Source organism: Procambarus clarkii, chromosome 41 (genome assembly GCF_040958095.1).
Source record: "Procambarus clarkii isolate CNS0578487 chromosome 41, FALCON_Pclarkii_2.0, whole genome shotgun sequence".
Classification (NCBI taxonomy): Eukaryota; Metazoa; Arthropoda; class Malacostraca; order Decapoda; family Cambaridae; genus Procambarus; species Procambarus clarkii.
This window is the reverse complement of record NC_091190.1, coordinates 11,673,768-11,700,925: the sequence shown is the minus strand read 5'-3', so window position 1 is coordinate 11,700,925 and position 27,158 is coordinate 11,673,768. Positions and strand designations below refer to the sequence as shown.

Here is a 27,158-nt window from a genome sequence, read left to right as displayed (position 1 = left end):
GTGATGTATTGCCTGGGGTTAGCATGCCCCTTATGGTCATATGAGAAAACTGCTGCTTATCAAGTTCTTCACTCTGAGACAGTATCTTGGCAACACGTCAATCAACTGAACTCCAGTTTGGCATATTTATGACTCGGCACTATATTGTGTTAAATTCTCCCTGGTTGTTGTTTTTAAGACTAGCCTCATCTGATTTATATTTCAATCCTGAAATTTTTATACAGTAGACTCACATTGTGACTATTAATACTGTATGTAGAATCAAACGTTCCTAGTAAAAAATATTCATTATTTGTGAACTACTTTTGAATCACTTGTCTGCAGGTCAAAGATTCATTCTATTCTAATATCATTCCAATGCCAAGTACCCCCAGACTTACCTGTGTGTTTAAATTATTTCCTTTAAAATTTCTGATTGCCCTCCAATTTGAATTGATGCCATACTATAAGGGTCAAACTGACACCTCAGGTTGGGCCACATGCTGTTGCAGAAGGCGGCACAGCTCAGACCCATACACCATACTACACGTGTCAAACTGGCACACCTGGTTGGGTCACTAGCTGCCAAGGAAGGCAGCACAGCTCAGACCCATACACCATGCTACACGTTCCAAACTGGCACCCCATGTTGGGTCACATGCTGCCGCAGATGGCGTCACAGCTCAGACCCATGCATCATACTTCACGTCTCAAACTGACACCCAAGGTTGTGATATCTTTGTATTCAACGTATCTCATTGAGGTGTTTTAGCTTATGCCAGAAATTAGATTTGGTTAGGATTACATCTGATATTTTGATGGTAGTGATTGATGGTAGTTATTCAGAAATTTAATGATTGTGATGATTTATAGTGGATTGATGAATGTTGTGATGCTCATGATACTAGTGATTACAAGCTAAAGTGAAGATAATGATTAAAACCTAAAACTTTTGTAAATTTGTCAACCACTAGTCACACATAGGCTGATGACCATAATTTTTTTTATGAAGCCATGATTAGAACATCAAAAGTCTATTGTGCTATGCCATTCAGCATACTATATTATGGTGATGCTGCTTTCTGGAAGCTTTATGTGCTTTATATTTTTACTTGGTGTTTTTCTCTGGATAATGTTTGCATGAGCACCACAATTTTTTTTATTTTTTTCTCAAAGACTAAGCATGGACAGAGCAAAGTGAAATGTCATGTGTAAAAAAAGAACACAACTGATTTTCTCTGGTTGCATATAAACTGACCTTAGGAATTACTGCTGCTTGTTGCAAAAAACACAAGCCATGACAATATTGAAAAAGGGACATAAAAAGCAACCTTACAAAAGCTGAAAATTTCCAAATTAGATGCCTTAGGTTGTAATAAAGTAATTGGTGAGAACTTGCCCATATGAGGATATACTCCTGAGGATGTTTATATGTATATATATGAAGATGCTTAAAAATTTAAAGGAGTTAATTAGCAAAGAAGAAATTGCTTCTAGAATAATTAAAAGGCAGATTTTATTTATACATAAATTGAATGTCCCATGATTAGTTGGAAGTTAAAAATTAATGAAATATTTGAAGTAAACCTGCCAATAGTTTGTACACCTTTTTTTTTTGGTGAAATCACACAGTTATAAGTAAAACTTAGGGTGGTGTGCTACTGAAGATTAGATAAGGTAAAATTAGTGTTAAGTGAGCTAGTATAAGGTAGGTTCATTAGCGTGTTCATTATCATAGACATGACTGGCTTCACTTAAGAGAACAAAATGGCAGGAGGTACGACAGACCCAAGGAATACTCAAATAGTATTATCAAGATAAATGAAGAGGCACCATCAGTAAGAATAGTGTGATTTCGAAGAACTAGAGATGAGCATGGAGAGAGAGAGAAAAAATTAATTTGAGCGAGTAAATATACGTGATGAGTTGTGTTATCGACTACAGCCCTGGAGAACTCGAGACCAAACATTGGTGTTAATGAAAAATGTTATGTATTAGAATATGACAGTTGAGCAGAGACAAAGTTAATAGGTGCAAGTAATAAAAGCAACCAGGGAATATGAAATTCTAAGTATTCAAAAAAGAAAAAGTATTCTTCCTTCTTTGAAGGTATATCCTGAACCACTGCATGTTTCCAAGTAAAGAAGAATTAGTAGTTGAAAGATAAAGAAATATGCATAATTAGAGATATTTTTATTTTTTTTGTCAACCCTTTGAAACACGTGTTTTGATATCATACTCACTACAGTATTGTCTATTTTAGTTGATGCCTCGGTTGGTTGGTTGTGGTGTGTAGCTCTTGGAAGTTTTAAGGGATCGCTTTCCAATGATGCCTAAAATAAATTCAAATTCCAATTGGATTTTAGTCTTTGTAGTAAATCATTCCCAGAAAGTATCTTGACATAGACATGTTTTGTCATGATTTATGAGAGTTCTCTTGATGGCTATTTTGAGAACTTAATTTTTGAGAAGTCATAGATTTTGGGATGACATGTCAACCAATATATGTACTTCAGACATAGTACACAAGGACTTTGGATCTATGCTTCTTGTTTTTGCCCTATTTACTTTCCTTTTCTCTTTTGATATAAATTTGAGTTATTTATAAATCGGTTGTTTTACTAATCTCTCATAATGTGTAATTATGGTGAGGCAGCACAGTGTTAAAGTACATTTTTTCACTTTTGATATTTGATTTTTACAATATGGTCATTAGCCTACATGAATTTTCCTGCCCTATTACAGACTAAGGCAATTTCTCTACAGTTTTTTGTATAGATTTTATCACATTGCATTAACTAACCTATTAAAACTCATCATCTTGAAAATTTTATATTTATTTTTGACATCTTTATTACAGGGCTGCTTGTTTAGTGGCCAAGATAAAGAGTAACTTTTAGTGTGTTAGTGTTGGACTGTGGTAATGGAATATTCTTAGTTGCGTCTTGATGTAAAGGCTGTCCTTGCTAGCAGTGGTGTAGTGTTGCATTATGTTGCTTGCTCTGGCTGTGTGTGGTGCATGAATAAGGAGCCACCCCCTTTCATTACAGCAAGCAGCTGCAGCCGCAGCAGCAGCGGTGGGCCAGCCTGCTGCTGCCGTTGGTGCGGTCAACCCTGCCGCCGTGGGGGCCTCGGCTGCTCAGCTCCTTAAAACACCAACACTTTCTGTCTCAACGGCCCAACAGGCAGGATATGCAGCTGCAGCAAATGCCTACACAGCTGCTGCGGCACGGGCTTATGGAGTGGCTGCAGCAGCCGCCCAGCCAGCAGCAGTTGCCGCGTATCCCACCATCGCCGCCGGGTAAGTTGTTAACCAGAAATTATAAAGTGTGAAATCTTGTTTGGCAATTTTCACATGAATTGCCATTTAAGATTTCACTTTTTGAGAGATGTTCACCAGCTATTGTTCTATTTCGTTAACAACAATTTTATTATAATACACTGTCAGCTATACAAGTTTAAATTTCCATAAAGGTGACATCTCGGATAGAAAAAGAATGAGATTATGTCGTATCCATTTTTTTTAGATTAACAATTCCTGACAAAGTAAAATTTAAGATATTGGATATTCAGTAAAATCTTAGGATGATGTAAAGAAAATATGTACTCTGTTCTTCCAATAGAGTATAGTATATGCTGTAAAGGATATATGCTTGTGTGTGTGTGTGTGTGTGTGCATGCTTATAGCTGTCTGTGTGCACACACATGCACATTACACAACACACAATACACGTACATATCTCTTGTAACCCCTGCACTACACCACCTTCCCTCCCCCACACACCAATCACTCGTAAAATTTTATCTCCTCATGCCTTGTATTTCTTTTTCACTTATACCTCCGTATTTTCCATCCTATACCATTCCCTCCCATACTATATCCTTCTCCACTTCTAACCCATAATCATCTTTCCTATTCAATTCTCTCTTCCATCCCAACCCATACACCATCCTCCCATCCTGCACCTTCTACCTCCCATCTCATACCCACTCCATCCCATACTCATTGTCTCCTATCACATACCCCTTCCCTTCTAACCCATACTTATCCTCTGTCTGCTTTCTATTCCATACTTCCTTGCCAATCATTCATCATAATTCTTTACCTCCTCCCCACTCATAACATAAGTCTTCTCCATTGTCCCTGCATCATACCCCTCCTGGGTATATCCTATTCCTCTGCCCCCCTACTCTCTCATTATTTGACATCTACTCCCCCACTCTCACTACTTGATATCTACTCCACTACTCCCTCATTACCCCATACTTCATCCCCCCCACTCCCTCATACTTCATCCCTTCACTCTCTCACTCCCCCATACTTCATTCCCCCCTTACTCCTCCATACTTCATCCCCCTACTCCCTCACTCCCCCATACTTCATCCCCCCACTCCCTCACTCCCCCATACTTCATCCCCCCACTCCCTCACTCCCCCATACTTCATCCCCTCACTTTCTGGCTTTGTGTACATGCGTGTAGGCGATATAAGGAAAAAATAGTGAACGGTGATTCGTGGAATAGTGAAGTGGAACGGGTATCACAACGTACATATAAGTTGGAAGTGTAGGAGAATCGTGCATAGAATATTATAAATATAGAATATTAGAAATATAGAATAGTGACAAGAGACGGCATCAGCTAGGCTGTGTTTACACAAGCCACCAGGCCTACCCCAAGGCACGTCCCTCAGTGATAATATACGGACAATATATAGTGTAATATGGAAATGTGGATCTAGGAATTAGTAATGAAGTGAGTGAATACCATTGCAAGCTGGAAATTAAGCAGAAGCAAATACATACAGGCAAATAATAAATGTTATAAATCGAGTAACTGGAAACTGGTGGCATCAACCTGGGACAACAAGGGGTCAACTATACCGCACCGGGACCATCTTTGTTACCCTACGCTAAGTACCTGCTATAAAGTTTGAACAAAATAACATACATAATATTACAAATATACGGTATTCGTATAATATTATAAATATATACATATGATATTAAAAAGAGTAAAATTGCTGAAATCAACAAGTGATCCATACAGTGAAGCACAAATACAATACATTAGACAATGGAGATGTGTGGCAAGTGTTTGGAAGTATTGGGAAGACGTACTGTAGGCGTCAAGTGTTGCATCTGTAACATAAGATTTCACCTGGGCTGTGCAGAATTATCTCCAGGATGCACAAACAGGCAAGGAATTTACTGGGTTTGCAAAGATGACAGGTTAATGTGGGAGAACATAACTAAACTGATGAAAAACATTCCCGAGTCACAGAGATTATCATTCACAGAAAAGCTACCAGTGATATATGCGGACTGGGAAAAGAAAACACTGGATAAAGACCAAAACTCAGGAACAGGTAGTTTAGAGAACCGCAGCAGTAATGTGGAGGAAGAGGGTATTGTGGTACAAAATAACAGCAATATTGCAGAGCCAGGTAATATAAACAATGAGAGCAACAGTGAGACAGAGTGCATAAATGAAGGAATTGGGACGAAAGATGGAGATGGCTCCAATAAAGAGGTAGACAAGACAGGCACAGGTTTAAATACCTTGAAAAATGTAAGAAATTCTACGCTCAAGGAATATGTAAATATGGGAAATTAGGAACAAAATGCAATTTTCTGCATCCTCGAAAATGCAGGAACATGTTGGCGAGGGGTACATGCCGTTTTGGAACGGGGTGTAGATACTTCCACCCTAAATTATGTCAATTTTCAATTGGGGACAAAAAATGCTACAATCTTCATTGTCCGGAATTCCCTGTGAGAGGTACACAGCGTTATAGATGGGAAGATCAATATGATACTACTGGAAATTTTTTAGAGGAAGGCAGAAACAGAGTAGAAAATATAAGAGAGGAACAGTCAGATGGAACCACTACAGGATTACAGAGGGGAAGGGAGATACCCACAAGACTGGAATACAAATTAACAAGCACACAGGTACTACACCACACAACACCCGTCCTACTACCAAAACTGGATGAACCACTTCCAAAACAACACACCCTGGACCTGGGTAGAGTGTGGGGAGAACTACCAAAGCCCACCAGAAGTGACACGCAATGTGGGAAATCATTCATATTTGCAAACATACAAGGCATGAAATCAAAATCAAGAAATAGTTAAGTTCATAAATTGTCTCCTAATAGAATCGAACTCAATATTTGGTGCATTTACAGAAACCCACACAAAAGACCACATGGATAGTGAAATCTGGATTCCGAATTATAATCTATATAGATGTGACAGCAATTAGATCAAGTGGAGGAGTAGGTCTGTATATTTAAGAGGAGCTGGCATGCACAGAGCTCCTAAACTCATCCAATGAGGTGGTAGAGGTACTTGGAATCAAGGTAGAAAATATTAATCTACTTATTATTTTAATATACAAACCGCCAGATGCAACAGTTGAAGAATTCACTGAACAGATCCACAAAATAGAGAATATCCTTGATAACCTAGCAAACCCAGTACCAGATATTATCTTCCTTGGAGACTTCACTCTACCCAGTTTAAAATGGAGAATAGCAAACAATAACATTACAACAGGAAATCAACCTGGAAATAACCAACCACAGGTCAGAGAACTATTGAGATTGTGACAAATTCTCGCTCAGTCAGCAGATTACAGAACCAACTAGGAACGAAAACACGCTGGACCCGATATTCACGAACAATGATGAGCTAATCAGAGACATTACTGTCTCAGACACTACGTACTCGGACCACAAGCTCATTGAAGTGCAAACTAACATTAATAACGGTAGTAGGCCCAAGAGAAACAAGCGAGAAGGGTTATTCAATAAATTCAATTTTAATAATAAAAGGATAGACTGGGATCTATATGTAACTGCTATTATTTAACAATGACAGTATTACAGAAGACCCCCCTGACTGTGATAAAAATGACCAGGGGTTTTTGTATGGTGTTTTGACTCACCATACCAACTTAGTGGTTCATTATGGTGAACAAAACATGCAGATACAGTGGGGCCTCGATTTACGATGGTAATCCGTTCCCAGAGGTGTATCGTAAGTTGAAACGATTTTTCCCATAAGAAATAAATGGAATTTAATTAATCCATTCCCCACCCTCCTAAATATTAACTTACAAATACATTTTATACTGAATACAATTTTTTTCTCTGACTACAATACAGTACATATGTTTATCTTACCTTTATGGAGGACTCTTGATGGCGTATGGAAGATGATGAGGTGGGAGAAGGAGAGGTGTTACTGTTTGGAAGGGGAGTACCCTTCCATTATAACATCAGGCAGTGATGACTTCTCTAAGGTACTCTCTCTTATGTTTTGCCTGCATACCACTAAGACCTGGTTGTGGTTCACTGCTTGTTTGTCTCACTAAAAATTTATCTAGAGACACTTGTTTTTCCCTTTGTTTTAACATTTGTCTTTAGTGAGGCATCACAGTGTCATTGAAAAGGTTATGGCAACGGCCTACTGCAGCTTGATTTGGGCGAGTCGTTTCAGCAAAAGTTTGCAGTTCTTCCCATGCTGCACACATTTTCTTAATTTTTGAGGAAGGGACATTCTGTACTGCCGCCTCCTCCCCTGAAGAAATTTCCTCTGCTACCTCTTGTTGCTGCTCCTTTTGAAGGGCTTGGAGTTCTTTGCTGGTCAGTTCTTCGCTGTGTTCCTCCACCAACTCCTCAGTATCAGCACCATCCAAGCCGGCAAAGCCCAATTGCCGGCTCAGAGAAACAATTTCCTCAACAAGAGGCACTTCAGGTTCAGGCTCAAATCCCTCAAAGTCTCGTTCTGCAACACATTCAGGCCACAATTTTCTCCAGCCAGAAATCATGGTTCTTACAATCACTTCTTACCAGGCTTTGTCTACGAGTTTTAAAGCACTACAAATGTTAAAATGGTTTTTCCAGAACTCTTTGAGGGCGAGTTGTGTGGCGTCCGTCACTTCGACACATCTCCGAAAAAGTGCCTTTTCATAAAGTTTCTTAAAATTGGCAATGATTTTCTGGTCCATAGGCTGAAGGAGAGGAGTGGTGTTGAGGGGAAGGAACTTTACTGTAACAAAACTAAATTTCCCCATCAATGAATCCTCCATGCCTGGAGGATGGGCAGGAGCATTGTCGAGGAGAAGCAGGGCCTTGAGTGGCAAACTGTTCTGCAGATATTTTTTGATGGCAGAGCACACAACCTCATTCACCCACTCGATAAAAAATTGCCTAGTCACCCATGCCTTAGCATTAGCCCTCCACATCACATCCATTTTGTTTTTCTGCGCATTATATTTTTTGAAAACAATTTGGATTTTCGGAATGATACACAAGCAAGGGTTTAATTTTCAAATTGCCACTCGCATTACCACACCAGTAAACCTATCTTTCATAGGCTTGTGTCCGGGCAATGACTTCTCCTCCTTGGTAATATATGGTTTCTTCGGCAATCTTTTCCAGAATAGCCCTGTCTCATCACAATTAAACACTTGTTGTGGTAGGTATGCCTCAATCTCTACAAAATCTTTAAATTCACCAATAAATCTTTCAGCCACTGGTTTGTCTGAGCTGGCACCCTCCCCATGCCTCAACACTATGAATGCCACTTCTTTTTCTAAATTTCTCAAACCATCCCCTGCTCGCCTTAAACTCTTTCGCTTCTGCATCACTTGTTCCAGGGGTTTTCTTTACAAGATCTTCATGCAACTTTCTTGCCTTTTCACAAATGATGGCCTCTGAAATGCTATCACCTGCTAACTCCTTGTTGTGTATCCAAATTAATAACAACTTTTCAACATCCTCAAGTGTTTGTTTTCTACGTTTCGTGATTATTGATACGCATTTTGCCACTTTAGCACTCATAATGTTCTTTTTCTTAGCCAGTATGGTGGATATCGTTGACTGAGATTTGTTGTACCACCTAGCTAGTTCATCAACCCGCTCACCATCTTCATATTTACGAATGATCTCTTGTTTTTGCTCTATGGTCATCGTTACATGGGTTTTCATATGTTAAAACATACCACTGACTTTCTTGGGACCCATGGAGTGATATATAATAATCAGTTTTATGTTCAAAAGGCAAAAAATTGCCACAAGAACTAAATTTCTTATAGGCGTGATCGTCACTAAGTGGGCGGCTTAAGTAAACTAAGGCAGGTCGGCCCACGTGACCAGGAACCACGTGCTCGGTCGACCCGAATGTGTATCAACAAATATCGTTAGTCGACGACACTATTGTAAGTCAAGTCGCATTTTTCGATCAAATTTACATCAACTCAAAATTATTGTATGTCGGGGCAATCGTAAGTCGAGGTGCCACTGTACTTATATATAACCTGTGTATATAGTGTAATAATAGCAAAACTATTTCTTTATTGTTTTATGAACATAATAATTGAATCGGTAATATGCACACCATACTTTTGAGTATAGCAATGATTCACCCTCTTTATTATATAAATATATCACACTACACATTGAATAATATTACTGCAAAAAACTAAGAAAAAATCAATCAGAGACATTGAAATAATTGGGTAAAAATATCTTGGTGCCAACTCTTGCCTGACAGCTGTGGCGGAGTTGACTGTTCTGACACTTGCTCTGTTAACACCTACATTTTACCAAACTTTCTCGGCCTGTTGTATCCATAATGTGTCGCCTACGATTCCCCCCCCCCCCCCCCCCCTCCCGTGCTCAGGGAAGACAAAGGAACATTTTTAGAAGACTAAAAAATTTTTTAGACATTTTTTTTGAGCATGGTGTGTGGAATTTTTAAGGACCCCTTAACAGCTTAACACTTTATTGCACCGCGTGCGCCAAACCCGCACTACCCCGGGTGGGCCTCAGTGTTTCACAGGAGCGCGCGGTAATTCTGAAAAGTGTATACTCTTTTCAACTTTGTCACCTCAATTCTCATCCAAGGTTTTTCAATTTGGTATCATTGTGTTCGCAATAGAATTCTCTACAGGACTAAAGGCATATAAAGTCCAAAAGCCCGGCGTACCATCCACAACATACAGAGAAAGTGAGTGTGTGTTACCCGGGAGCGCGCAAGAGCGATAAAATGTGTACCCACACTTCAATTTTGTCACCTCAATTCCCGTCCTAGGGCTTTCATTTTGGTATCATTGTGTTCACAATAGAATTCCCAACAAGAGTATATGCATATAAAGTAAAAAACCGCAGCGCGCTCCACCTGCCGACAAGATGAAAGTAGCCCAGAAAGAGAGGACTGCGCCACCCCAAGGCACCTCTCATTACATTAGAGAGTGTGGTAATACTGAAAAGTATATTCTCTTTTCCACTTTGTCATCTCATTTCTTGTCCTAGGTTTTTCAATTTGGTATCAATGTGTTTGCAATAGAATTCTCTATAAGACTAAATGCATATAAAGCCCAAAAGCCCAGAGAGAAAGTGAGAAAGTAAGAGCGTATTACCCAGAACCGCGCACGAGCAATAAAATGTGTACTCTCTCTTCACTTTGGACATCTCAATTCTCGTCCTAGGTCTTTCTAAATAGTCTTTAGAAGTTAGTTCTTAAAGCATGTAACTGGTGATTAATCATCTTTGTAATGAAGCTGATATTCAAAGGTCCTAGTCATTTGTCATTTTTATTATGAACATTTTGTGTATGATATTGCATTTATTAACAATTCTTGCAAAGAGCAATAGCTGTGCAAGTTAAATTTGAAAAGCAACTGGTCTAAGTCAATTATGAACCAGAAAGCTTGAAGTCAAAGCAGAAGGTAACATGATTGCCAAAGATAACACGTAAAATAGAATAAAAGGTCAAGTACCTTATGATTGGAAGCCAGCCATTATCATGCAGATAGATATACACTGAAACACTAACAATGTGAGATAGATATAAATATAATATAATATAAAAAGATATTAAAGACATACGATGGGATGGAACCTGCTTTGATATTTTCTCCTAATATGCAGATACAGTAGTTAGGAAAGATTAAAGAAAATTTTATCTTAATATTTTAAAGCTATATTGATCTCAGTGCTAAGGAATGTTTTAGGAAATTATTAATATATTTTGCATCATAAATTGACTAGAAGTAGCCAGCAGCATCTTCCCCCCCCTCTCCCACCTTCCCCCCCCCCCCCTCTCTCACCTTTCCCCCCCCTCTCCCACCTTTCCCCCCCCCCTCTCCCATCTTCCCCCCCCCTCTCCCATCTTTCCCCCCCATCTCCCACCTTCCCCCCCCTCTCCCACCTTTCCCCCCCCTCTCCCACCTTTCCCCCCCCTCTCCCACCTTTCCCCCCCCTCTCCCACCTTCCCCCCCCTCTCCCACCTTCCCCCACCCCTCTCCCACCTTCCCCCACCCCTCTCCCACCTTCCCCCACCCCTCTCCCACCTTCCCCCACCCCTCTCCCACCTTCCCCCTCCCCTCTCCCACCTTTCCCCCCCCCCCTCACCCACCTTTCCCCCCCCCTCACCCACCTTCCCTCCCCCCCTCTCCAACTTTCCCCTCCTCTCCCACCTTCCCCTCCTCTCTCACCTTCCCTCCTCTCCCCCCCCCTCTCCCACCTTTCCCCCCCCTCTCCCACCTTTCCCCCCCCTCTCCCACCTTTCCCCCCCCCTCTCCCACCTTTCCCCCCCCCCTCTCCCACCTTTCCCCCCCCCCTCTCCCACCTTTCCCCCCCCCTCTCCCACCTTTCCCCCCCCCCTCTCCCACCTTTCCCCCCCCCTCTCCCACCTTCCCCCCCTCTCCCACCTTCCCCCACCTCTCTCCCACCTTCCCCCCCCCTCTCCCACCTTCCCCCCCCTCTCCCACCTTCCCCCCTCTCCCACCTTCCCCCCCCTCTCCCACCTTCCCCCCCTCTCCCACCTTCCCCCCCCCTCTCCCACCTTCCCCCCCCCTCTCCCACCTTCCCCCCCCTCACCCACCTTTCCCCCCCCCTCACCCACCTTTCCCCCCCCTCACCCACCTTCCCTCCCCTCCTCTCCCACCTTCCCCTCCTCTCCCACCTTCCCCTCCTCTCCCACCTTCCCCTCCTCTCTCACCTTCCCCTCCTCTCTCACCTTCCCCTCCTCTCTCACCTTCCCCTCCTCTCTCACCTTCCCTCCTCTCCCCCTCTCCCACCTACCCCCCCCCCCTCTCCCTTCTCTCCCACATTCCCCTGACTTTCATCTTTCCCAATCCCTCTCTCAACCCCTCACCCACCCTCTGTATCTTTCTCCCCAATATTTTTGTCACCATCAGTTCTAACCCCCTCCTCTCCTCTACACCCCCTCCTCTCCTCTACACCCCCTCCTCTCCTCTACACCCCCTCCTCTCCTCTACACCCCCTCCTCTCCTCTACACCCCCTCCTCTCCTCTACACCCCCTCCTCTCCTCTACACCCCCTCCTCTCCTCTACACCCCCTCCTCTCCTCTACACCCCCCTCCTCTCCTCCCCCTCCTCTCCTCTACACCCCCTAATCTCCTCTACACCCCCTCCTCTCCTCTACACCCCCTCCTCTCCTCTACACCCCCTCCTCTACACCCCCTCCTCTCCTCTACACCCCTCCTCTCCTCTACGCCCCCCTCCTCTCCTCTACGCCCCCTCCTCTCCTCTACGCCCCCCTCCTCTCCTCTACGCCCCCCTCCTCTCCTCTACGCCCCCCTCCTCTCCTCTACGCCCCCCTCCTCTCCTCTACGCCCCCCTCCTCTCCTCTACGCCCCCCTCCTCTCCTCTACGCCCCCCTCCTCTCCTCTACGCCCCCCTCCTCTCCTCTACGCCCCCCTCCTCTCCTCTACGCCCCCCTCCTCTCCTCTACGCCCCCCTCCTCTCCTACGCCCCCCTCCTCTCCTCTACGCCCCCCTCCTCTCCTCTACGCCCCCCTCCTCTCCTCTACGCCCCCCCTCCTCTCCTCTACGCCCCCCCTCCTCTCCTCTACGCCCCCCTCCTCTCCTCTACGCCCCCCTCCTCTCCTCTACGCCCCCCTCCTCTCCTCTCCTCCCCCCTCCTCTCCTCTACGCCCCCCTCCTCTCCTCTACGCCCCCCTCCTCTCCTCTACGCCCCCCTCCTCTCCTCTACGCCCCCCTCCTCTCCTCTACGCCCCCCTCCTCTCCTCTACGCACCCCTCCTCTCCTCTACGCACCCCTCCTCTCCTCTACGCACCCCTCCTCTCCTCTACACCCCCTCCTCCCCTCTCCTCTACACCCCCTCCTCTCCTCTACACCCCCTCCTCTCCTCTACACCCCCTCCTCTCTGTCTCTCTTTCTCTTTCTCTCTTTCGACGTGTTGAGTAACTTACCCAAAAGTGTGCATCACATCAGATGACGTGTTGGAGTACTACGCAAGATTTAAACGGCCAGCAGATACACAGGGGGGCTCAGTACTGAGTGAGCCACCAAGGCTGTCGCACGCAGAATGAGTTCACAGCACTGCTGTTCAGCTTGTGACCACAGCGTCGCCTAAAAATGACAAAATATATATATATACAGGCTATTACTTAGCTATGATCGGATTACAGAAGACCCCTGAATGTGATAAAAATGACCAGAATTCTGATAATAGCAGGATTATTGTGATAATTAGCGCTGTAGTGGGAGGAGTAATCTTGGTGGGGAGGGAGGTAGCATTGTCTGCTGTCTGTGTGTGCCACCTTTCCCTGTCTGGACTCATTATTCCAGCTTAGTGGTTCGCTATGGTGAACAAAACATGCAGATATATATAACGTCTGTATATAGTGAATAAAAGCAAAAACAGTATGGTGGGAGGAGGATGTGGGGGAGTGAGGTAGGGAGTGGCATCGGGAGGCTGGCTGGCAGATACGGTGGCCACGCCTTGTTGCTTTTTGACTCGCAATGTCAACTTCAATATCAGCAAATTACTAAATATTGCATCAACTTAATGGTTTGTTATGGTGAACAAAACATGCAGATACATATATAAAACCTTTGTGTATATAGTGCAATAACTGACAAAGTATTTGTTTGTTTTATGAACACAATAATTGAATCAATAATATGCACCATAATTTTGAGTACAGCGATGATTCACACATTCTTTTATATAAATATATCACACTACACACTATTGAATAATATTACAGCAAAAAAAAAAGCGAAGGAAAAAATAAGAGACATTGAAATAATTAGGTAATTATATCTTTGTGGCAACTCTGCCTGACAGCTGGGGCAGAGCAGACCCCCTCGGACGCTTGCTGAGTCGGCGCCTTTTTTTCTTTTTTTTTTCTTCTTCTTCTTCTTCTCCCAGACTTTCCCCTCCCCATCCCCCCTATTGCGGCCAAAATATGTCGCTTACGATTTTTGTATTTTTTCCTGTGATCAGGGAACACAAATTAAATTAACAGGTTTATAAGAGAACAAAAATTGTTAAATTTTTTTTTTATGCGCCTGTGGGGCTTGGGCTTTCGGGGCTTTAGTGTCCCCGCGGCCCGGTCCTCGACCAGGCCTCCTCCCCCCAGGAAGCAGCCCGTGACAGCTGACTAACTCCCAGGTACCTATTTTACTGCTAGGTAACAGGGGCATAGGGTGAAAGAAACTCTGCCCATTGTTTCTCGCCGGCGCCTGGGATCGAACCCGGGACCACAGGATCACAAGTCCAGTGTGCTGTCCGCTCGGCCGACCGGCTGCCTGGTGACAAAAGCCAAATAGCCCTTAGCAGCTTGGGGGTTAAGGGTTTATTAACACTTTCGCGCTCTCCGCAAAGGTCACTCAGCCAACCGAATGTGCGCGCTGCGTTTTTATCGCTTAAGCGTAAAAACAAAAATGTGTATACTCTTTTTACTCTTCTGACCTTAGTTCTCATGCTACGTATTTCATTTTGGTACCAACGTGTTCGCAATAAAATTCTCTAGAAGAACATCAGTAAAAAAAGTCACGAAACGTATAGGGATACCAGCACCAAATAAATAACTACGAAGATGACTCGCCGTGAGCGCCCATCAGCAACAAAATGTTTTTACTCTTGGGATTGTAATCACCTCCACACTTGTTCTACAGCGTTAATTTTGGTATCGATAGACTCGCAATGAAATTCCCAACACGGTGATATGAATATCAGCGTAAAATAATGATGCGGCCCGCCCGCAAGAGTGTGGGAAGTGGTGAAATTGTTACCCGGTATCGGTGACGGGACGACGCACAACGCTTTGAAAGTTTATACTTATTTCACTCTCATGACATTAATTTTCTATGTACATCATTCATTTTTGTGTCAATGTGTTCGCAATAGAATGTTCTATGTGCCCATAGGTAAAAAGTATCAACAAAGCGTAAGTTAGAATAGCACCAAATATAAAACAACGCTGGAACATATCAGTGAGCGCCAAACACACACGAAATGTTTTTACTTTTGTTATGTTTGTCAAGTTTATACTTGTTGCACACAGTTATTTTTGGTTGTATATTGATCGGAATAAAATTCCCTAAACAGACATATGCATATAATACATGATATGGGGGAAGCATTACCAGTATAAACGGCTAAAGTCACCCACCTGCAACCCGTTTGGGACAAAATACCATTTGATCGAAGTTATCCACACCTTTCATGAACTTATTGTACCATGCAGCCTAGTGGTGAGAAAGAGAGCCTCATAGCGCGCAGTTTGAAACAAACCCAAAGTAAATCGGATAAAAATTGAATTTTATACAAATATTTTAAAAGAGGACTCAACTTTATGTCCACTATGCGTTTACGTTAGACGAAACGGGACGCGCCGATGCATCCGGATAGCGCGAAAGTGTTAAAGAAAATAATTAAATTTTTATTTTTCAAATACAGTACAGTATTGTGTTTATTGGATAAAAGGAGAGAGAAATTACTTTATTGGACTGACAATATCAAAATAAAAATAAAATTTAACATAAATCTGTACAAAATCTGGTACCATACTTATCTCCATGTGTTTAAATGAAATTATTTGTTGGCTGGATTAAGCTCAGTTTTGTGTGAGATTATTTGCATTGAGACACATTGTAAGCTAAACAGATGAGGGAACCAGTTTTTTGAGGAAAGTTCCTGTATTGCCTTGTCCTTTTCAGTGTTAAGTTTACTTACTAAAATGGTAATTAAAAATGTATTTTGAGGACATTTTAAGGGTTAGCTATACTAAATGTTAATTTTCAAATGTTAATTCTTTTAAAACATTTTACTACAGTTGTGTTAATTTTTAAATGAAAACTGAAATCATAGGGCACTTCAGGTACTGCCAGAATTTCAGTATGTTTAGTGACACACATTGTGTACTTTTTATTTAGTCATATCTAATAAATCTTAAGAAAATTTTTACTGTGAATTTAATAATTTTCCATAAATGAAGTACAAAAAAAAAAAAGTTTTTCTCAGGTGAAAATTGGAGACTTCAATTGTTTCAAAAAAATAGATGACAAATTTTGGTAAGGCACACACTTGAATGCATGCTATGAAATATTTTTGAAGTAAGTGGTGTTCCTGGGCAGTGTACATAATTTTACAGTGGTTTGTGGCCTTTTCAAGTGTGGTTGACAAGCGCCACTTGCAACGGGCCAAGATCATGCTGTAATACTGCACCCTTGTCTTATTTTATTGTTAGTTTCTTCACTTGTTTGCCTTTCAAGGTTTACATAGAGGTTTAATGTTTGATATTTATTGGAGTGGCCTAAATTAGTAGGTAGCTGTATTGGGACTTTTAAATGCTAAGGGTTGCCCCCTGGAAAGTTGCTCACCCTGTAATCATCTACACGAAGTGTAATAATTCACTTGGTGTGCTTGGAAGCTAGCTTAAACTATATGAATCAATACTACAGCACTTTTAATCTCAAGGGGGTTGATGCCTCATAACTTGTGTGTGCATGGGGGTGTGGGCTGGGCTTGTCACTGGGGCATGGCAGATGAATTTTTCTTGTAATTTCAACTCATTAGTATATAAAAATGGATTCAGTGCAACTTTACCTTCTCATTAGCCCCTGTGTAATGGAATTGTAATATTTAGATAGCAATTTAAACTTTATTTGTGTTCAACTTTTCTGTATAGTATTAAATTGTAGGATCTCAAATAATTTTGTGCATATTATCTTAGTGATTTAATGTCTCTATTTCAGTTTTAGTAGCTTTTTACATTATTGTACTGCATGATGAAGCATGATAATAGCACCTTTTACAGCCATACTTAAAAACTCAGGGCAATTAGAAAATAATGGAACAAATATATCACAGAATATTGATCACTATCATTGAGGACTTAATATTGTGACACAAATATTACATGTATGTTGTTATTATAAGCTTAAAATTGAATCGTGTTTTGTATAGTAAAATGGTTATCCAACTTTTATAATTAGTGGCACCTCGACTTACGATTGCCCCGACTTACGATAATTTCGAGCTACGATGTAAATTTGATAAAAAAAAAATGCGACTCGACATACGATGGTGTCGTCGACTAATGATATTTGTTGGTACACGTTCGGGTCAACCGAAAGCGTGGCTCCCGGTCACGTGGGCCAACCTGCTTCAGTTTACTACAGCTGCTCGCTTAGTGACAATCATGCCTATAAGAAATTCCGTTTTGTGGTGATTTTTTTTTCTTTTTGAACATAAAAGTAATTATTATATATCACATCATGGGTCCCAAGAAAGTCAGTGGTAAGGTTCAACATATGAAAACCCATGTAAGAATCACCATAGAGCAAAAACAAGAAATCATTCGTAAATATGAAGATGGTGTGTAGGTTGTTCAACTAGCTAGGCAGTACAACAAATCTCAGTCAACGGTATCCACCATGCTGGCTAAGAAAAAGGACATTGAGTACTAAAGTGGCAAGAGGCGTATCAATAATCACGAAACATAGAACACAAACACTGGAAGTTGAACAGTTGTTATTAATTTGGATGACTATGTATATAGTGAAGACTATGATGTAGACTATGAGAAGAAATGCAAACTTTTGTTGAAACAACTCACTCAGAGCAAGTTGTAGTAGGCTGTTGCCTTAACCTATTCAATGACACTGATACATCACTATAGACAAATGTTAAAATGAAGGGAAAACAAGTGTCTCTTGACAAATTTTTAGTGAGACAAACAAGCAGTAAACCACAACCAGGTCCTAGTGGCATGCAGGCAAAACATAGGAGAGAGTGTACCCCAGAGGAAACATCACTGCCTGATGTGATAATGGAAGTTGACTCCCCTTCTAAACAGTAACACCTCCCCTCATCACCATCTTCCATAAGCCATCAAGGGTCCTCCATAAAGGTAAGATTACACGTATGTACTGTATTGTAGTTAGTAAAACAATTGTATTCAGTATAAAATGTATTAGTTAAAAAGTTAATATTTTGGAGGGTGGGGAACAGATTAATTCAATTTCCTTTATTTCTTATGGGAAAAATCGCTTCAACTTACGATATTTCGACTTACGATCCGTCTCTGGGAACGGATTAGCATCGTAAGTCGAGGTCCCATTGTAGTAACATTTTTCAGCATTTACAAATATTAGATCACTTTTTATCACAGTGAAGCTAATAATTGCATTATACCTATCGTAACTTATGGTTTTGGAATAGGAGAGCCAAACCTTTGAAGTTTCCACTGTAGCATATGGATTTCTTTTTTTAAGTGTTGCTTTGGTCTGTAATATTTACAGCTGGTTTCTGATTAACTCTGTTTCAGGCCAACCCACAATCTAAAAACAAAGCATTATATACATAAATAGATAATATACACATTTGTATGTAGGTTGATTAACATTGACAGAAAATAAGGAAGCAATGTCTTTTGATTAAGAGGTTACATATACTGTACTGTATATGTTGTTATTAAATATTACTAGCATAGCTTAGTAATGTTTTGTTTCATTCTCAATTGCTTTGAAAGATTATTGCTGGGTGATGGAATTCAAAATGCATTTTGTAATCTTTCCTAATATCTCATGGAGCATGGTATTGAAAGTAAGGCCCATTGCCTGAGTTTTTGTGCTGTGCTTGCAGTTCTCTAGTCGGGTAGCTAGTCTTTTGTTATGTACTCCAGGACCCGCTTACTAATAGAAACCTTCCCTTTTTTTCCCGTTCATAGATCGATCTATTACAGTGACAGGCCCTACCCTGACCCCTACATCGCGGCCGCTTCAGGTATTGGACCAGTGGCTGGCTACGGGGTAAGTTACTCTTGTGTGTAATCAGGTTTTCCATGTATTATATGTTTAATAATAGGTATAAATGGGCAAAAAGGTAAGGTAGATACTAGAAGCAGAAAGAACAATCTTTAGTGATTTAAGATATGCGGCTGAACCTGTAGAGGTAGGTCTGTATAAATAATTACCCAAGTGTAGTTACGGAACGAGAGCTGCATTATGGTGTGAGAGAGCAAGTGTGAATATTTTAGGGTGAATGTTGCTATAAAGTGTGTTATGTGGTTTTTTCAGTATTTTAATAGAAGAACTATGATGTCTTGCTTGTAATTTTGTTTGCAAATGACAATATAATGAGGGATTTGAATATTGGTAATAATGAATGGATCCTGATTTGTAAGAGAGAGAGAGAGACACACATTGGAGTGTGGTAGAATACTTAAAAGAAGAAAGTAAATATAAATAAAAGGATTTCTTCATATCAGATAAGATTGGAGGATTTGAATATCTGAATAATAGCTACTGTTTATTACAACAGTATCTAGTAGTAGCAACAGTAGTAATAATACTAGTAGTAATAACAGGTCTAAAAGGTAGATGGGGAGAAAAATATGATAATGTAGATGAAAGATAAGGTGCAGTGAAGGTGGCAGGAAGATACTTATCATATGTTCTGATGAATGGAAGTGAAAAAAAGATTCAAATTGTTGTAACACAGATTTTTTTTTTGGCTTGCTAGATTGATATTAAAGACAAAATAGTTAGGAATAATGAGGTAGACAGTGAGCAGATGAAATGGGAAGTAGGGGGGGGGGGAATTATAAAAGATGAATGAGCAGAAGAATGGGAAATGTGGAAGAATTAAGAGCATTGACTCTATAAGAGTTAACAGTTGTATAAAGGAAGGAATGCCTGGTGATTTAAACTTTTCATACTGTATTTGATGCTGTTGCTAGATATTAGTATTAAATTAGGTACTATACACTTCCTCTGATTTTGTAAAGCTCTGAAATATGTGATCGGTAGGCATTAGCCACCCATGTAAACACTACTATTTATAGTTGTTCTTATCTGTACTCACAGTTGATCTGATACATATTTTTACTTCATTACCCTTGCAGTAAGCTGTTCTCTAATTCATTAACATTCTTTTTCCCATTATCCTTATCCTTTGTCTTTTCAACTTGTAATGAATGAGAGAGAGACTCTTGCCTCGGTCTGATTTCAATGGAGTACACATAGATGTGGCATATTTTCATTGGCTTTAGGAGACTTTCATATGCACACTGGTACATATTTTCACTTTGGCATAGAATAAACTTTCTCTTTACAAAAGTTTCGTTTCACAATAATGCAAACTTCACAGTGAACACATTTTGGGTGAATTGAAAACAATAAGAGTTATTTTAACTTTTTACCCAGATTTGGGTGCTCTTCTCGCTGTTGTCCAGGATGGTGTATCCTCATCCTAATCTGTTCCCAAAATTTCACCTCTCCTTGAGTATCAGCAGTCTGACTTCTCTCGGTAGTTCATGACTCCGCAAATGTTTACATTTGAGGTTTTTAGGTTTCGTGTACAATTCTTTGTACGAAGTGGTAGAAAGCTCCTTTTGCCTATTCTCACTTTCTGTCGAGAATCCTCATTATTGGTTTCATTATTGGTTGCCATGTCTTTTTTTCTCAACTTTTTAATGAACACAAATTGATGCCATCCAGTTTTGGCAGAGCTTCTCTTGTTAGATTTTATGTGAGTGATTTTTTTTGTTAAGCTAGTTTGTTTGTCTTCCCAACATTTTCATATCTTTCAATGAACAACTTGTTCTGTTAGGTGATGTACTGTATTTGTTGGCTTTGGTTTCTGAAGCTTAACCCTAAAACTGTGCAATGCTTCATATGACGTGTTGAGTAACTGACGCGAAAGTGTGCTCCCCTTCATATGACGTTTTGGAGTACCGTGGAAGATTTAAACGGCCTGCGGCTACACAGGGTTCACATTAGCTTCACATTTATATATAGTGTAATAACAGCAAAAGGCATGGTGGGAGAAGCCATTTTGGTGAGGGAGATGGCGTCATCTGCATGACTTGTGCTGTTTAAGGGTGGCCACTATGCTCTTTGGGCACTATACCAGCTTAGTTGAACAATTATGGCGAACAAATCATGTAGATACTTGTATATAATGTGAATATATAGTGTAATAACAGCAAAATTATTTGTTTGTTTTATGAACATAATAATTGAATCACTAACAATACCTTTTGATCACAATACTTTTGAGTAAGTATAGTGATGATTCACACATTTTATTATATAAATATATCACACTATCACTACACACTACTGAAAAATATTACTGCAAAAAAAAAAAAAATTAAAAAATCAGACATTGAAATAATTAGGTAATAATATCTTTGTGGCAACTCCCGCCTGTCAGCTGGGGCGGAGCTGACCGGCAGCGCTTGCTTTGTCAATGCCTCATTTTTGCCAGACTTCCCTGCCCTATTGCGGCAAAAATATGCCACCCACGATTTTTGTATTATTTTTCCCATGATCAGGGAACACAAATGAACACTTTTATAAAACAAAAGAATTTAATTTTCTTTTTTCATTTTTTCCTCGCCTGTGTGTGTTGACGGGGCAAATAGCCCTGAGCAGCTTAGGGGCTATTAGAAGCAGCCAGGGGTACATAATACCTGTTGTCCTGTGGCTGCTGTGTGATGCTGTTTACTCTTTTACTGCATCCCTTGCAAGTACTGTATTCTTTTTATTAATCCTCTTTCCATGATACTTTGTTCCAAGGCTCGTCTTTTCTAGTCATTTGAAAGGTGATCAGCTTTAGTCAGCCTGATGTGTATTCCCCATACTCGTGCTGTAATGTTGTCCAACATTTTTTTGCAAATAACAGTAGCTAATTTACAGATTTGGTATTTTGGTATCTACATTTTACATTATGGAAGTTCATACCCCTATCTTATTTGTGTTGCATTTTAGCTATTAACTAGGCACTGATGATGCTGCTCCTTCCCCAAGCTCTCATCTTACCTGGTTTCTCATAGGTCTAACTTGTAATTTTTTGGTGTTGATTTCTAATGTGTTTTTGACAGGAAAAATATATATAGATCTTCATGAGGTTATCTTCTCGATGGTTTTGGGGCTTAGCTTCCCTGCGGCCCGGTCCTCGACCAGGCCTCCTTTTTGTTACACACCCCCAGGAAGCAGCCCATAACAGCTGTCTAACTCCTAGGTACCTATTTACTGCTAGGTAACGGGCTTTAGGGTGAAAGAGACTACCCGTTTGTTTCTGCCTCCACTGGGGATCGAACCCGGAACCTCAGGACTACGAATCCGAAGTGCTATCCACTCACTCAGCTGTCAGGCCGCTAGTACATAATACCTGTTGTCCTGTGGCTGAAGAGTAGATACCTCTATCAAGGCACTGAATTGTTTAGATAATCTTTTACCTTCATGTGGTTCGCTTTGGTGTAAGTTGATTTTTTATCCCTATTCTTCCTTTGCTTGTGAGAATGCTAGATTCTGGTCCTGTGTGTTTGGCAAGTCTAGGAAAGCAGTCAGAGGCTTGATTGTTACTAGTAGCTTTAATAAATCAGTGTCTTCAGAAAGTTTTGCTTCATTAAATTTAATGTAATGACAAAGGGTATTGTATTACATGTTACCTATTTTAATGCCATTCAAAAGTACTGTATAGGCAAAGAATATTTTATATTGCTTATTTAGTTTTTACTGTATTTGTGTTGATGAGATACTAAGCCAAGTTAATATTTCTTTTCAGGCGGTCTACAGAGGCAGCTACAATCGATTTGCACCGTACTGAGGACCTCATGTGTGCATTCATTAAATAACATGACAATGCCGTTATCAATTGCTCATTAGAGACTATGTTGGTCTGTGTGACTGTATGGTTATATAACAAAGAACTCTGCTCCCAGCCCTTGACCATCTATTGTAATGTCCCATGGAGTGTCACCACACCACTTAGTTGACAAGTCGTTTTGTCATTACAACACTCGAGAAAGTTTCTGTTGTGACAGCTCACTTCCACTTGTTCCTTAGGGCTCATCTAGATGATGACAACTCTCAAAAGAAGCATAGTTAAGTTAATATTTCCCATGCCCAAGACTTATCAGCAGTTACCTAATTAATAACTGGTGGCAACATGTTGGTAGGACGAGTGTGTAAAGTGTGCCAGACTGGACCTAAGAGTGCTTTAAAGGTGGCTGCATTGGTGTGGCATCCAGTTTGTACAAGAGGTGGCTGGGGCTGGAAGGTGGTGTGATGCCACCCACACCAACCTGACCAACACATGGACTCTGTGCTGTTGTTACCATTTTCCCTCTACCATTTTGTATGAAGGGTCTTGTAGTGAATTTCTGGACAATTTGGAAACTTCAGTTTAAACCCATGTAGGCAATTTCTGAGTCAGTGGAGTATTTGTTATGTTGAGAGTAGGCATGGCCCATTTCATAGACAAATTATGAAATGAAATAGTGCATTTTTAATGTATTCAACGAAACATTTGACAAGTGTGACTCGTATAACCTATACTTGTACAGTGTATGTTTACACTCTTAAGATATACTTGATAACCAATTATGAATCTCGACTTCTGATAGCCCTATTGATATTAGCTATAGAATCTCATTTTCTTTACTACTACTACTTCTTTCATTTTTAATTTTCAAGACTCAAAAGTGCACCGCTTGCACTTAATGTTTCTGAGCGTAAAGTTATTTTATACATGGTGCAATGTCATAACATCTTGAATCCCGAAGGCATTATAAATGAAATGTTTTTGGTGTTACATGGATTTTTGTATGATGCAGAACCCCACATATAAGGTCACATATAGGTACCAAGTCACAAAGGGTATGATTCTGTCATGTAATTTTATTATGGTAGGAATTATTGCATCATCAGTTGTAGCCAAGACAATCACATTTTTATTTATACTGATAGCATGACATTAAGCATATGACTGTCATGCTTAAAGTTTTGCTTTTTACAGAAACTGTGTGGGTTCTCCAGTATACCTCGTCTTTTCTTTTTCTTTTTTCTTTTTTTTAGGTCAGTACATTTTTGTAGGTTAATTATCCCTTCCTTGTACAATATTTGTAAGTTTGCACTATACTGTTGGAAATCAAACTGTTTTTTAGTAATGGACAGCACAATCATTTTCTCCATATGCCCAAAGTGATGTCTTTGTGGATGTTCGCAATGTGCATTTTCCCAGTAGCAATGTGATCAGTCATGTAATTTGTGAGCTATTTTCATTAATGCTCATATTAATGACATGTGTATTCATTATGATATTATTGTGTCATCAGTGTCCGAAGTATCAGTGACGAGTGTATTTTCTCATGTTTTATAACTGATTGCTTCTGCTATGTATGCAGTGTGGTATTGTGAGTGTAGGGTGGAGTGGTGTTCGCACAAACCCTCAGGTACATACTGGCTTGACCAATACACCCGACTGACTGACCCACCCCCATGCCACCTGCTATCTTCTTGCACAATCCTTTCCCAAATGTGCAGTTTGTCGATCATCCCATTTGTGTTGCAGTGTCTTGGTTTCTTTCTGCTGTGAACTATTGTTTTGCTTACCTTGGGTCAACTTGACACTTCAGGACAAGGAAGTTGCATTTTTGCATTTTCCCGACTGGCACAATATCAAATAGTCATCAGGTGCAATAGGGACTTTATGATATTTCTCCAGGCTTTTCAGTACTTGATTTTGAGGCATATGAAGTTTGAACCTATCCTAGATCCTGGATTGTGACTTGTCCGTAGAGAAGCTGACCACATGGGGATTGTCAGAACCAAAGATATCAGTATTTGTCCAGTCTGCAAGTCTCCACTCTGTGCTATGCTTTTTGCCACTTTCTTAGTTTTAAATGTGCATAATGTTTCTTGTATTTCTGTTCATCTGAGAGGTAAAGTGGCAGCATGGAATAACTGAAATAAACCAAAGATCTAAAACTGTTGTCTTCTGTGCCAGTGCGCATATCTGCAATGCCGCATTGGGCATCACATATAGCATCCAAATCAGCATCTGTGCCAGATGCCTATACAACGCTTTGCTTAAAAGCTTGTATTTGGCCAGATGTATTTGGCCCACAAGTGTGGCAGTATGTGTGTGTGTGTGTGTGTGTGTGTGTGTGTACTGTACTTGGCACAGGTACACATACCCAGCCTGTAGACAACATAGTGCAGCAGTGTTAAATTTTGTGCAGCTATTGTGGTCTTAATACTCTTGGAGTTGAAAATGGCAGCATTTGGAATTGAAGCAGCTACAACCCTCTCAGAGTAAGAGTATTTGAAGTAATTAAGGTATTTACCCTACTCAAGAAATGCTTGATAGGTTACTAAAATTCACAGTGCAGGAAAGAAACCAGACAATAGAGATGTCAAGTCTTCCTTTTAGCACAATGGATAATTTGTGTCGTGTTGTGAATCAGAGCACAAGAGAGATTAAATTATTGATTCCTTCATTCAAGCACAATGGTGAATAAATGTGTATCGTAACGTCCAGTAAGATGATATTTCATTTGTGTTCATTTTTCGTAATCCATGTAAGAAACCACCATTTTTTGTATGATGTATTATTGTGTAATGATATTTAGTAATGACAGGAAGAGTACTAGTTTTAGACAACTTTTTGCTCCTTTTAAACCTGATTGTGGTACTGTACAAATCTGCCCTGTGTTTACTCTGTATAATAAATAAAATATAAATATTGTTTTATGTTTTTTTTGTCTAGTGTTTTAGCTTGAGTGAATCTTGGATGGCATTTGCAGACATGACTGTATTTTCCAACTTGAGAATTGCTGTTACATGGGTACATGGATGGTGAAATATTGAAGAAACTGTTCACAACTTTTGTGAGGTCAAAACTTTAATATGCAGCAGTTGTATGGTGTCCATATCTCAAGAAAACCATCAGTAAACTGGAAAAAGTGGAAAGACATGCTACAAATTGGCTTCCAAAACTGAAAAATAAGATGAGAGGCTAGATATATTAAATATGCTAAAACTAGAAGACAGAAGAGGTGGCGGCAATATGATCCCTACATATAAATATGGATATAAGTCCAGGATAAGCTTAAGTTAAGCTTATCCTTGACAATGAGAACCTTTCTTTTAATATTACCTCTGTTATCTCTGACATATCAGCCATTGCTCTGATATATATTGTAATCAAATTATCCAAGATACCTAAATAAAAAATTCAATTCAAGAGGGGGTAAGATAAGTACCTTGTTATAAAGAAGCATTGGTAACACAGCCTTACAAGGATGGATAGATGTAATGTGCATAAGAAGTTGTTAGTATCTACTGGTCTCTCACCCCCCCTGAATGAAGAGCCACAGGCCTTACACTCGCAAGGTAGGTCATATTCAGTCAATAAAATAATATTGTTTTGTTCAGAGATTGAACAAAACAATGGAAAAACAATTTTAATAAACTATATGTAGCACTTTGAAGTAAATAAGTGAGGGCAAATTCAGCAATAATAAACTAAAACTGTAGTAAGTGAGGATTAACTTATATTTACTCACCTAAGTTAAATCATAATGAATGATAATAAACTAAAAGTAAACAGTGGGTGAATGGTAATGAACTATAAAATATTTTTTTTTATTTATATATACTGGAGTTCTACTTATTATTCAGCCATTACCACGGATAGTGTTTCGGGCAGGTCCCTAATCCTGAATTTCCTCGGAATACGACCCACCAAATCGTTTAACAGCCAGGTACCCATTCACTGCTGGGTAAACATAGGCTACAGATTAGGATTGGCACCCAGTCAGTCCTCCCTGGCCAGAATACGAACCCAGGCCAAAGCGCTCGCAAAACGCAGGGCGAGTAATTTACCACTGTGCCACTGGGACTTCTGGCACAAACAGGTAAACAAACATTAAGTAAACTATAAATTATAATGTATAAATGAGTACATCTGTGTGTGCACGGAGAAAGGGGTTTCATATCTTATAAGAAAACATTGCCTTTCATCAGTTGCCTTTAACTAATACCAGTTTTGAATACACTGCAGCATTTCACAATTGAAGAATGTGCTTTTGG

At 40.3% G+C, this 27,158-nt stretch overlaps 1 protein-coding gene across 9 annotated transcripts in view; it reads left to right on the top strand.

The window, feature by feature from the left end:
- The window catches only part of LOC123761056 (RNA binding protein fox-1 homolog 3), a 454,578-nt gene extending 428,766 nt beyond the window's left edge, over window positions 1–25,812 (top strand). For 5 of the 9 annotated variants that reach the window (XM_045746928.2, XM_045746929.2, XM_045746926.2 and 2 more), the window contains 4 exons: window positions 470–706; window positions 3,030–3,280; window positions 19,004–19,085; window positions 22,849–25,812. In XM_045746928.2, the coding sequence (XP_045602884.1) occupies window positions 470–706; window positions 3,030–3,280; window positions 19,004–19,085; window positions 22,849–22,890 (612 nt within the window). In that variant the 3' untranslated portion in view covers window positions 22,891–25,812. The remainder of the gene's footprint in view (window positions 1–469; window positions 707–3,029; window positions 3,281–19,003; window positions 19,086–22,848) is intronic. The other 4 variants (XM_045746938.2, XM_045746937.2, XM_045746935.2 and 1 more) reach the window with 2 other exon arrangements.
- The last annotated feature ends 1,346 nt before the right edge of the window (window positions 25,813–27,158 follow it).